Consider the following 13,852-nt stretch of genomic DNA (forward strand, 5'->3'; position numbering starts at 1 on the left):
CCTAAGATCTATCTTTACAATAGAGAGATGCTCAAGAGAGGATGTGGATGCATATTAGCATGATCAATGGACACAGTCACTGGGGCGGTGGGGACACAGACACTGCGGGGGGGCGGTAATCAGGGGAAAAAAGGAGACATGTAATACTTTAAACAATAAAAAAAAAAAAGAGAGAGAGAGAGGATGTGGGCTTTAAGTAGTTCTTGGATGTCAAGTGCTTTCTTTTCCCATCCCCCTAAAGTTGAAAGTCACATTTACATATTTTAAAGGAAGGGTGAGAAAAGTTCCTTCGTTTAAATTACACTTTTTATTTTCAATATATAGTTTAAACACACAATAAAGTTTTGTTACCAAATATGTTGGAGAGTGCGGAGTGACAGTTGTTAATCCATTTGCATTAAATCATTTTATTCCAGATTGGTTTCTTAATTTCAGAGCAAGTGAGGCAAAAATCTAACTATACCACTCCAGTTCCTATCCCAGTACCTCTCATCTCAGAACCATTCCATCTTCTAGGTTTCCTTCAAGCAGGATATCTTTCTGATCTCATCCCTTCCTACCTACTCCCATCACTTCTGATTCCCAAACTCTAGTCCTTCCCTACCACCTACCTATCTTTTTGCTACTGTCAGGGCTGTGAGAGGTTTGGGGGACTAAAGTGGGTAGAGGGAACCAGGGGGCCAGGGAGGAATAGGGGACTTGGCTGGGGAAGGAGTTTAATCTGACATAATACATTGAATAGGAAGCAAGAGGAATCAGAATCACATTGCAGGTTGTGAAGTAGGAACTAAGGCCTATGTATTGAGTTTGCACAGCTCTAAGCCAAACCCTCAGCCTGCCATTTGTTAGATGGGTGACTATTGACAAATTACTAAAGTCAGAGCTTCAGCTTCTTTATCTATAAACATGGTTAATAACACCTACATCCTAGTGTGGTTGCAAGGATTCAATTATGTTTATATACTGCAAATACTTAGTGTACAATCAAACATGGTGCTTTATTCATATTGGGTGAACATGTTGAAATTATAGGGGTTCTTTCTAGACTTGTTTGATAGAGATGTAGATTTGAGTCATTACAGGTTGACCTACTTGCTCATCCTTGAATGCAGATTTCTTGACATTCCTTTTCACTGTTGAATCTATTTCCTGAGCCATTACAGCCACTGAACCAAAAGCGGGCACAAGAGTTGACCTGTTGGTCATAATACCATCGAACCACATATTCAACACAGTTTCCAGGCTTTAGGTCTTCTAAACACCTAGGGTCTAGGTTGAAAAAAGGACAATGTGTTATTATAGGCTTTTCTTTCACTGAAAAGATAAAAAAGAAAAGCTTCATAAACTTGATTGTCCATGCACACTAACACACCAACTCAGAAAATATGGTTCTAAGTTAAAGAAGGGTTCCCTGAAACCCAAAACATTTCCTCCACCACCCAAAACTCTTCCTCCACCACCCAAACTCCACCATTAGATATTCGTCCATTTGAAAACATACATTTTTTTTAATATGCCTGAAATCCCATTAAAAATTCATATTTCCCTGAAAGCACAATATTCTTGTGAGGATTAGTTGACAGGAGAAAAATAGGACTTCCTAATTTACTTTGGAATTGATTTAAAGTCAAATTAATATTTGGAATGAAGATGACTTTGGCTTTCTATACTCATTCCCTTCCAGTTTGTTCATAGAAAGTACCACTGCAATCTTGTGTCATTGTGCTACCAAAAAAAAAAAAAAAAAAAAAAAGACTCCTTTAAGTTACAAAAAAAGTAGAACAAAAGGCTCTCTTTATGCCACAATTTTCTTTTATAAAGAGAAGCACTTGCAGTATAATAAAAACATGACCTTTTATGTCAGTTTATAAATAAATTTCAAAAACATGTCCACTGTCAAAAAGCAAAACTACAACCATAAATTCTTTGTTAAATCCCTTTTTATGTCATGGTACGCCTTAGTGCCATGATTCATATTTCCTAACCAAGGAAGTGATTCCAAGGCCAAAAAGACCAAAGAAGTATTTGCTGTCTGTTTTCTGTGAAATGGTTTATATGTCATAAGCTTCATTTATCAATATCAAAGCCAGCCCTCTACCCATCTCCCATAATCATTTCCCTAGACTTGGAGTATGTATCAAGTCATTTACTTTCTAAAACAAAATGAACGCTCTGAACCAATTGGAAAGGAACAGTGAATTTTTACCACTTTTGCTCTTAAAAGCAATAAATAATATTGTGTTAACTTCTTTTCAAGGCAATCTTTGCTTCTTTTTTAAAAAATAAATCTTTATTGTACAGATTATTATAGTTGTTCCTCTTTTTCCCCCCATAGCTCCCTTCCACCCGGTTCCCATCCCACCCTCTGCCCTTACCCCCCACCCTCTGTCCTCATCCATAGGTATACGATTTTTGTACAGTCTCTTCCTGCACCCCCACACCCCTTTCCCCCCAAGGATTGTCAGTCCACTCCCTTTCTATGTCCCTGATTCTATTATATTCACCAGTTTATTCTGTTCATCGGATATTTTATTCACTTGATTTTTAGATTTACTTGTTGATAGATATGTATTTGTTGTTCATAATTTTTATCTTTGCCTTTTTCTTCTTCTTCCTCTTCTTAAAGAATACCTTTCAGCATTTCATATAATACTGGTTTGGCAGTGATGAACTCCTTTAGCTTTTTCTTATCTGTGAAGCTCTTTATCTGACCTTCAATTCTGAATGATAGCTTTGCTGGGTAATCTTGGTTGTAGGTTCTTGCTATTCATCACTTTGAATATTTCTTGCCACTCCCTTCTGGCCTGCATAGTTTCTGTTGAGAAATCAGCTGACAGTCGTATGGGTACTCCCTTGTAGGTAACTAACTGTTTTTCTTTTGCTGCTTTTAATATTCTCTCTTTGTCTTTTGCTCTTGGCATTTTAATTATGATGTGTCTTCGTGTGGTCCTCTTTGGATTCCTCTTGTTTGGGGTTCTCTGTGCTTCCTGGATTTGTAAGTCTATTTCTTTGACCAGGTGGAAGAAGTTTTCTGTCATTATTTCTTCAAATAGGTTTTCAATATCTTGCTCTCTCTCTTCTTCTGGCACCCCCATAAATTGGATATTGGTATGTTTGAAGTTGTCCCAGAGGCTCCTATCTTCATGTTTTTGGATTCTTTTTTTCTTTTTGCTTTTCTGGTTGAGTGTTTTTTGCTTCTTTGTATTTCAAATCTTTAACTTGATTCTTGCGATCCTCTAGTCTGCTGTTGGATCTCTGTATATTATTCTTTATTTCAGTCAGTGTATGCTTGATTTCTAGTTGGTCCTTTTTCATATCCTCAAGGGTCTCACTAAATTTATTGGCAGTTTCTAGAAAATTCTTGAAAAACCTTATAACCGTGGTTTTGAACTCTATATCCAGTAGTTTGCTTTCCTCCATTTCTTTCATTTGTGATCTGTTTCTTTGTCTCTGCATTTTTGCTGCTTCCCTGAGTTGGTAGAGTAGCTTTGTGTGCTAGGTGTCCTATAGGGCCCAGTGCCTCAGCCTCCCCAGTTACCTGAGGTGGACACTCTTGGTGCACCCCTTTGTGGGCTGTGTGCACAATCCTGTTGTAGTTAAGCCTTGATTGTTGTTGGTATCACTGGGAGGAATTGACCTCCAGGCCAATTGGCTGTGAGGATCAGCTGTGTCTACAATGGGAGAATTTCTGTGCTAGAGACACCCTTATGAGGCAAGTCTTGCTTCAGTGGGGCTTTGGTGCTCACTGAGTCTGCCCCTGAGTGTGTCCCTTATGGATCTGAGGAGTTGTAATCTGGATGGTCCCACTCTGACCACTGGGTACACTGGCTCTTGGATCTCTAAGGAGGTGTTAATTTAGCCTCTGCCTGAGGCCACCCAGCAGGAGCTATGGAGAGATCTGCAGATTCCTCTTCTTTGTTTGGGGTTTGGAGGTGCCCAGATGAGGTCCAGCTGTGAAGCAATACAAGCTGCTGTGGGGCCTTGGGCCTTCTTTTGGATGTTCTGGGTCTCTCTGACTCAGCTGCAGTTTGTTAGGTAATTTTAGATTTTAAAGGACCAGGCCTTCATATGCAAAAACCTCTGCTCATAGCTTGGGTGAGGTGGGGTCTCAGGGTGGAGCAAATAGCAATGGCTTCCCGTCAGCCCTGCCCTAAGAGGCCACTGGGTCTCAGTGTCCCACTGTAATCACTGCAAGCACCTCTGAGAGAAAGCCGCCCTCGAGTTCTGCCTGATGCCAGACAGTCCAGTTTCTCCCCGTATGAGTCTGAGTCCCCAGAGTCTCACCCGGAACTGGAGTTCAGAGCAGTTAGGAGTTTGTGTCTCCCTCCAGATTGAAAAAGCCAGCCCCATACTCAGTTGCCAGCCCTCTCTGCACGAGCATCTCCGTACCTCTACACTTTACTTCCACACCTCCTCTGAGTCTCAGTGTACTTTTCTCTCTCCTTCTAGTTGTAGAATTTCCACTCAGCCAGCCTTCCTGTGGTTCTGGATGATGTCCGTTTTGTCTTTTAGTTGTAGTTTTGAAGTGGTTGTGCGAGGCAGCAATTTCAGGTGTTTACCTATGCCACCATCTTGGTTTCCAATCTTTGCTTCTTAGAACCTATGTTGATGAATCTAGATTCTAGCTTTTTTTCTTTCTTCTACAATCTAAGGTTCAAAACTCAAATGTCTGTATGTGTGAAGGCCATGTGTAAGATAATAGGGAATGGTAGGGATTATGGCAAACAAAAGAGTACAACCCTCTGTAAAAGTATTCAAATTAAAAATAATAACAGCCCTGGTATGTATTGCTCAATGGTTAGAGCATTGGCCCGTACACCAAAGGGTCGCATGCAGGTTTGATTCCTGGTCAAGGACACATACCTGGGTTGCAGGTTCAATCCCCAGCCCCAATCAGAGTGTATGCAGGAGGCAACCAAGCCATGTGTCTCTCACGTTGATGTTTCTTTCTCTCTTTCTCTCCCCCACTTCCTCCCTCCCTTCTACTCTCTAAAAATCAATGGAAAACATATCCTTGGGTGAGCATTAACAAAAACAAAATAAAATAAATAAGAAATAATAATAAACACTAAAGAGCTTTAAATATTTTTTGACAAATTTGTTCTACAGCCAGCCAGTTTTCTAATTCTATATATAATAAAATGAAATTATCTTCTGTTCCCCCTGTTTATAAACAAAATACATTCTCTCTAAATGAGATGTTAGAGACCATCTTCTCCAGGTCTTCTTCACATTGTAGATGCAGCCGCTGATTGGCAGGTATCTCTTACCTTTGTGCACCAGCTTTCCCCACTGTAAGTTCAAACTGGGGCTTGGAGTTCTAGTTTCCAGACCCACGGTCCCATCCTCAGAGGGGCTGCGCAATGGCCCCTGGATGGTGGCAGCCTCAGATGAAGGTGTGGTGGCCAGGCTGTCAGCCCAGGTAGGCTCTGGAGGCTCATTCTCTTTGTCCTGGGCTCCGGGGATACTGACCTACACAAGAAGTTCACATTTTTGTTTCTGTTGATATTAAGTCAAAAAAGTGAGTTTGCTTTTGGGAATATTTAAGGAAAAGTTCAGCATGCTGCTTCTCCCCAACTCTCCAATATTAATTATTTCAATGAAGCCCAGGAGATGAGCCCCTCTTCTATGTCATGCATCCCTGAATACTTACATTATGGATTTTTCCTACCACTTTGTATTGGTGTATACACACACACACACACACACACACACAATGGGGGAAACACTAGTCAGTTCTGTTATTGGTGTATACATATATTTACAATGATTTAAGTACTACCAGGTAAATCAAAGCAGATATTTCCATTGGGATTGATCTAGTCATAGGTCCTATGAAATAGGCACTCAAGTCAAACACAGTAGTGGATTTTCACTAGCCCCAAACTTTTGTACAACTTTTGGTACAAATGGAGGTAAAACTGGTTCACTAGGTATTCCTGTTTCTTTCAGATTGATCTTGTGTGTACATATGACAATTTGAATGAGAACTTTTGTTATAATCATAGAGCTAGAGAATTTTAAGGTTAGAGCAACATTTTCTCAGTACTACATTGTCTAGAGGGGAATCTAAAGCTCCAAATGAGTAAGGAACTGCCCCCAAATTATTGGTAAGCTAGTGGCAAAATCTGAGACATACCTGTTTCAGGAAAGAAATACTGTTGGGTTTTTGTTTGTTTGCACATATTTCATTTTAAGCGTGCGTGCATGCGCGCGCGCGCACACACACACACACACACACACACACACACAAGGAAAAAAAGAGAAAGTTGCCTGAGGAGCAGTTTATCAAACATAAAAATGTCACTGGACATGAGGCTACACTTCAGATACGCTATCTGTCAGGCAAGAATATTCCTTTGAAGAAGTGCATGGGGCAGCATGGTTTTCTTAAAGGAATGAACTCAGCCTTTAAATCATTACCATAGTCAAGCCTTACGGCCCCCTAAGTTATTCTTTACTCCTTACACTTTTAGGGGTGTGTGTTTTCTTTCTCAATCCTATCACCACTTGGGACTATGACCACCAAAACATCACATCTCAGGTTCTTAGAACCAGTGAAATTAATTTATAAATGAGGATAATTAGATATTTTGGCTCTGTGAGCTTCAAATTATTGCAACAAAAACATACTTGTTATGGTTTGCCATTTTATAATTTTCTTCCTTATTACAAAAGCAAACATATTCTTGGAAGGGATTTTAGAAAATCTGAACAAACAACAAGAAGGGAAGAGAAATCACGAGTGATTCCGCCTCCCAGAAATAATGGTTGTTGATATGCAGGTGTATTTTTCCCCAGTCTTTTTCCTATGTGCATATATATTTTTTAAACAAAAAAATATACTGTGTGTTTGGTTTTCTGTGTTTTTTAAATTTTAATATATCCTGGTTTCATATGTTTTACTACGACAATATAACATTTTAAATACAAAATATATCCTATCTAATAAAAGAATAATATGCAAAGTAGCCATCACTCTGCTACACCCACAAGCCACGCCCACAAGCCACGCCCACAAGCCAATCAGGAGCGAATATGCAAATAAACCCAACCAAGATGGCTACGGCCACAGAGAGCAGGAGGGAGGCTTGGGTTTCCCCGGCAATGGAGGAAGCCAAGCTTTCCACCTGCCCTTGCTGGCCTAGGCCTCCACTCAAGGCTACAAAGTTTCAATGATAGAAGATACATAAACCCAAACAGAAATGGCGGCAGCCACGGGGCTGGAAAGAGCAGGAGGCTAGGGTTGCCCCCAGCGAAGGAGGAAGCCAAGCTTTCCACACACCCTGGCCAGCCCAGGCCTCGCTTAAGGCTACAAAGCTTCAATTATAGAAGATACGTAAATCCCATTAGAAATGGCTGCCTCCACGGAGCAAGCAGAAGGCTTGGCTCCGCTCCAGGCTACAAAGTTTCAATTGTAGAAGATAAATAAACCCCAGATACCAGGGCCTCCACTTGGGTCACCAGGGAACATGGCCGGCCTGCAAACCACCACAGGCCCCTTGCCCAGGCCTCCCCACACCCCAAGGGAACCCCCACCCTGATCCGGGACACCCTTCAGGGCAAACCAGCTGGCCCGCACCCATGCACCAGGCCTCTATCCTATCTAATAAAAGAGTAATATGCAGATTGACCATCACTCCAACACACAAGATGGCTGCCCCCATTGGTCAAAGATCCTGCCCCCATGTGGACACAAGATGGCCACCACAAGATGGCCAGCAGGGGAGGGCAGTTGGGAGGGACCAGGCCTGCAGGGGAGGGCAGTTAGGGGTGACCAGGCCTTCAGGGGAGGGCAGTTAGGGGAAAACAGGCTGGCAGGGGAGCAGTTAGGCATCAATCAGGCTGGCAGGGGAGTGGTTAGGGGGTGATCAGGCTGGCAGGCAGAAGCGGTTAGGGGCAATCAGGGAGGCAGGCAGGCGAACAGTTGGGAGCCAGTAGTCCTGGATTGTGGGAGGGATGTCCGACTGCCTGTTTAAGCCCGATCCCGGTGGGATTGGGCCTAAATGGGCAGTCAGACATCCCTCGAGGGGTCCCAGATTGGAGAGGGTGCAGGCTGGGCTGAGGGACACACACTCCCGTGCATGAATTTCATGCACCGGGCCTCTAGTGTAATTATAATGGCCTTTTAAAAACATTTAATTTGTTCTTTTTCTACTAGAAAGCACATTGCTGATTGCTGTTTTAAGAACACTTACATTTGAGCTTCTGAGATAAGGTCCTCTTCAAAAAAGTTTTACCAACTTGCCCTCCCACTGCTGAGTGTCTTTTCTTGAGCTATCACCATTTATTAGATATTATGGTTGAAAAAAGAGATAATTACCGATTTATAGGTAAAAAATTGTCTAGCTGATACATGGCACTGCCACAATCTGTGTCCCCCACACTTGGATAATTTTATAAGCTTGTCTTCCACTATTCCCAGCACATCTTGCTGTGACCTTTCTTTCATCCCTTCCTCTTCGTCATTCTGCATCAGTATCAAAGTGAACCCTCCCACCATGGACCCCACCTGCAGAACCTGTCCCAAGAACCCAGTCAGTACTAACGGTCCTCTTCCAGACGGTGCACTGTACCTTCTAGTGTTCCATTCTTGGCCCTGATCATATGGACGTTAACCTTTAATCCTATGCTGTTGCGTCATTTCCTGTTTCACATGTGTAAATATCACTTTCCTGCTAAGAGAAATTAAACCATGCCATGTTTATTTTCCTTTTTCCTACCTTCCTTTTCTTCTTTTATTTTTTTAAAAGTTTTCATAGCATAGATGAGCAAATAGTGGCTGCTGGATAAATTCAGAATGGGAGAGGGAGAGGAAAGAAAAGGGGGGATGGGCACTTTGGATTATTTAATTCTTCTAGGCTTGAAAATCATCATTTGAAAATCAGAAAAGCTTAGACCCTAACATAACTTCCAGTTCTAAAAGTGGAATTTAAACAGCCCCAAACTTTACTGTTAAAATACACACCAAATTGGTGGTAGTGGTTCCCCTGGAGAGAGGAGGAGAAAGAGACTCTTAAATCAAGCAAGGACTTTAACTTTATTTGCAGCAAGAATGAGTGATTAGATGGAAACAATGGTTACATGTTGGTGGTGGGAACTCAGATGTTTGTTATCTGTGTTCTCTGTTCTTTTTATAAACCTTAAACCTAAAAACAAAGCCTACCAGCAGCTCCACACGTTTCTGCTCCCACCACACCGGCTTGCCTCGGAGAAGACAAATGGTGTCAGCGCAGTAAGAAGACACAGAGGAGGAGCGTAGGGGCGCGTGAGGGGCCAACACCTGGAGTCCAGGGCTGCTCCGTGCATCTGCACAAGCAGATGTGTTATGGTCAGTCCCTTTCGGTGTTAGGGCAGATCTTTAAGGGGAGGAAAACAGATTTGGGGCAGCATCCTAGGAACATGAATGTATGCCCTAAAGCAGGATTACTAACAATTCCAAAAGGCCATCTGGTCTCTGATTTCCAAACATTTCTCTCATAATTCATTACACAGAATTTTGCATTTATCACAGACAAGCTCTTCAACTCTGAGCTCATGTCTTCTCTGGATGAATGCAAATGATCATCTGCCTTAGCCCATGTGTTCAGGCTTAGCTTTTCCCAGCAGTGCAGGTCCATGTTCCTCCCGGGTGGCTGTGGGGATTCTGTCTGTGCTTGCCAGCTGCTCAGCTGCCAGCGCCTTCAAGGTGCGTGGCTTCTCCAGCTTCTGACCTTGATTGACTCTTCCCAGGTGATAACTTTTTTTGCCAGGACTCTCAGCTCTCAAGTACTACTTAAATTGAATGCTTTTTATTTGAATTTAAGGTTGTGGAGGACTGGCAAGAACACCTTTAGTTTGGGCTGCATCTCCCCCATCATCTGCAGCTTCCCTAGAGGGTAAACTGCAGGATTTCATTCTGTTTAAACCCTCACATGCATTAATATAATGCCCAGTAAATGTTTCTGGCATTGGCCAGTATATGCTTTTTACTGTTCTAATAACATAATTTTACTAAAGGAAGAATATTCTGGTAACAATCCCTTATTTTACAAATGAGGAAACAGAACCCTTAAGAAATTGGTGATTCACCCAGTTTCAGGCGGATATCAGATTTCATTTTTAATTTGTTGGTCACTGTGAGATACACTATCATTTTTAAGTATTTAAAAAGAAGACCATAACACACTAACTAGATGCATCCCAATCTCTGAAATATTAAAATAGAAAAAATATAAATTTTTGAGCCAAGAAAATAAGTATTTAGCTTCAGCATTGAGAATACCACATTTCCTGATTTTCAGGGGTGGGATATTCCTCCTAGGTCAGTTTGTAATATTTTTTTTCTCTCCTCCAGGGACAGAAAAGCATCTTATATTCTAAGGGTAATAAGTCTATTATTAGCAATATAGGATGCTTACACAACTTTATGTAGTAATGCTAAAAATTAGTCATTAAGCAGGATTTTATCCAAAAGAATTGAAGTTTTTTTCATCACCACAATGAGTGTTAATTGAATTTTATAAAAATAAATTATAATATATCTGTATATATGCCTAGTCAAGGTCATTTATAAATAAGTAAGTCTAATTTCAGGAAATCAATTTTCCTGTCAATGGAGACAGGAAAACTCCAGTCGTCTTTTGAACAGGCTACTTCATCTAGTAGTGAGTATAGTATGATTGAACAACCTACAACATTAGGAGAAAAATATAGATGTACTGAACTATTATGTTATTTTTCCTAATCTACTGTTAAAATATATGCCATGTTATTAGAGATTTTAAAGAAAATTCAGCACAAGTGGAATTATATAGAAGAAAAATAATTCAATGATGTTATTTTTATAAGACTAAAAAATAAAATTATACTGTCAACAAGTAATGGATAAACTGGAGAAGATATAGAAAAGCGAGATGGGATCAGTGTTTTGAGGCCATATTATTAGTAGAGACAAGAAGTGGTGAGACGGTTTCCTTGTCAGGTGCCTGCCTGGTTGGTGGGACCATAGCCCTGGGAAGGAAATGTGAAGGAGCAGCATGGCGAACATGGTCCATGTTGAATGCCAGGGGGACTAACGTGTGCAGAGACCATCATAAATGTCGCTCTGGGGCCCAGGAGAAGGGTCTGGATTGGGGAGCAGATTTGAGAGTTGTTAGTTTTGGAACTGAGAAAGAGAATGTGGAACAAGAAGAGAGGCAGGCTAAGGACAGACCTCAGAAGAATTGAGGGTTAAGTATTTAAGAGGTAAAGAAACAGAAACCCCAAAAGCAATTAAGAGAGAATGCTCAGAAGGGTGAGAGGAGAATAAGGAGAGAGAGAACCCTCAAAATCAAAGAAATGAGTGGCATGGTGTTACATGTGAAAGAGGAAAGAAGTTAGAAGATGGCAATAGGATTTGACAATTAGGAGAATGGTGGTGGCTTTTCAGCAGAGTTTCAGTGCCATATCGGAGGAAGCAGCATTGGCCAGTATACGCTTTTTACTGTTCTAATAATATACTTTTACAAAAGAAGTTGAAAGTGAGAGCCAGAGTGAGAGGGAAGGAGAATGTGTGTGTGTGTGTGTGTGTGTGTGTGTGTGTGTGTGTGTGTGTGAGAGAGAGAGAGAGAGAGAGAGAGAGAGAGAGAGAGAGAGAGAGCGCGCAGAGACAGGCCTATAGAATAATTTTATTATAAAAAGAGATAGGATAGTAGAAAGAGGAACATGTGAACTTTGAGAGCGTTAGGGAATTTACTTTAGGGCAGAAGTGAGAAATATTAGCAGGACTGAGCACCACAGTGAAGCAAGGCCCTGTCTAGGAAGAGAAGGGAATGGGCCTCAGAGCGCAGTAGGGACTAGAAGCTGAGCCATCAGAGTTGAGGACAGAGCCCAGGGTCGGGTTTTAGGATTAAAGACCACATCTAATTCCAATATCAAGTCAGAACTTGCTCAGGGCTCCAGCTCTTTTTTTTTTTTTTTGATGTCAGAGAGGAAGGGAGAGAGGTAGAAATATCAATGATGAGAGACTCATGGATGGCTGCTTCCTGCATGTCCCCCCACCAGGAATCGAGCCCGCAACCCGGGCATGTGCCCTTGACTGGAATTGAACCCAGGACCCTTCAGTCCACAGGCTGACACACTATCCAATGAGCCAAACCAGTTAGGGCTCCAGCTCTTGAAAAACTGCCAGTGGAGTCTAACTATCAGAGTGACCTTTAGACGGATCTCAAAGTGAGTACTGATGAGGGAGAGTTGTGGGGAAAGGCGAGTAAGAGATGGGAGAAACAGCAGGAGTGAAAACTGAGATGGAGATCTCTGAGCAGCTTGTGTGATCGTGACAGGAGGGGAGAAAAAGGGGTGGGGACCAGGGATAGGGTCTCACTAAAAGCAAGGAAGGACAAAGAGAGGGTGGGACAGCCAGCAAAGTCAGCCTGCTGTGCTAGTTTTCTATAATTTACATTGATGCAGAATATACATTTCCTCCATGAAGATGCAGAGCCTGCACCCTAGACTTAAGGCTAGCATTGAACTATATATCTCAGGACAATATCAGAGGGAAGTGGAGAATCACAGCTCCCCACTCCACATGGGGCAGGAGCTCCCAGAGGGTCTCTTCCTATACTAGCTGGTCATTTCATCACTGGTGTGCCGTGGAATCACTCTGCATAGGAATCCCACAGTCTTGCCTTGGTGTTTCTGCAAAGAGTCTGGGTGAAAGTGGGCTATCTAAGAAACCCACATTCATTGTGAGTTCCCATTATCTCAGTCACAGGCATGCTAGAGTGACCTAGATGATGCTGAGTTTTCTTCTGTGCAGCTCTAGGTGTTAAAAATCCAAACTATTTTGGATGTACTCTTCGTATGCCATTCCCTTCCCAGCTACTAGAATGATTCTACTGTCACAATCCATTAACATCACTTGTCTCTCGGGCCATCAGACTACATGAGTCATGATATGAGGCATAGGGTCTTGCTGTGCTTCATTCTGTGTTATAACTGCCTTGGATTTCCCTCAGGCACCTCTACTTTACCTGGTGCAAACTAAGCTCATTATTTTCCTTCGAAAAACCCCATCGTGTCCCCTGTATTCTCCATCTCAGGGGATGGTGTTTCATTTCATCCCATCTCCGAGCTCAAAATCCAACTGTCATCCCCAAATCACTCTCTGTGCCTAACCTCCAGTCCACACAATCACTAAGTCCTATTCATTCTACCCCAGAAATGGCTTTTCAATCCATGCCTTCTTTCATTCCCACTGCTCTCATTATCTCTCACCTGGACTCATATTTCAGTCTCCGTTTCTCCTGCCTCTTCCTATTTATCTTTCACACTGCAATCAGGGTTACTCCTCCTGTGAACCAAATATGATTTTATGACCCTTGCTTTAAAAACTTCTCTGCTTTCTCCTGGCTGCCTGGCCTGTGGCTTCAGTTTAAACTCCTTAGCTTAACAGATAAAGCCATTTATAATTAGTCCTCTATTTATTCAGATTTAACTCTCACCATTCTGCCACACACACTTTAGGCTCCAGTTAGACTTGTACTAATTTATTGAATACCCTGCCCTTTGGTATCCCCCTTTGCCTACATGTTTCTTCTGCTGGAGGTAGCCTTCTACATTGAAAAACTCCTGCGTATTCTTAAAACTCAGATCAATGCCACCTCCTCTATAGAGCCCTCCATTACTCTGCCCTGAAATTAATTGTTCCATCTCTTGCGGTTCATCCACAGCTCTGCTAAAGTTCTTAATACCTTCTATATGTAATCCATTCACTGATAGACCCTGGATTTATCTTAGGCAAGAACTGTGTCTTCCTCCCTCCCTCCCTCCCTTCCTTCTTCCCTCCCTCCCTCCCTCCCTCCCTCCCTCCCTCCTTCCTTCCTTCTTTCCT

General features: G+C 42.1%; 1 protein-coding gene across 1 annotated transcript in view; it reads right to left on the reverse strand.

Moving 5' to 3' along the window:
* Window positions 1-1,096: 1,096 nt before the first annotated feature.
* Window positions 1,097-13,852, reverse strand: part of COL28A1 (collagen type XXVIII alpha 1 chain) — a gene marked incomplete at both ends in the record, with an annotated part of 145,870 nt that continues 133,114 nt past the window's right edge. The window contains 2 exons of the mRNA XM_080664115.1: window positions 1,097-1,269; window positions 5,271-5,472. Coding sequence (XP_080520241.1) covers window positions 1,097-1,269; window positions 5,271-5,472 — 375 coding nt within the window. The remainder of the gene's footprint in view (window positions 1,270-5,270; window positions 5,473-13,852) is intronic.

Source organism: Plecotus auritus, assembly GCF_963455305.1.
Source record: "Plecotus auritus genome assembly, chromosome: 4".
In the NCBI taxonomy this organism is placed as follows: Eukaryota; Metazoa; Chordata; class Mammalia; order Chiroptera; family Vespertilionidae; genus Plecotus; species Plecotus auritus.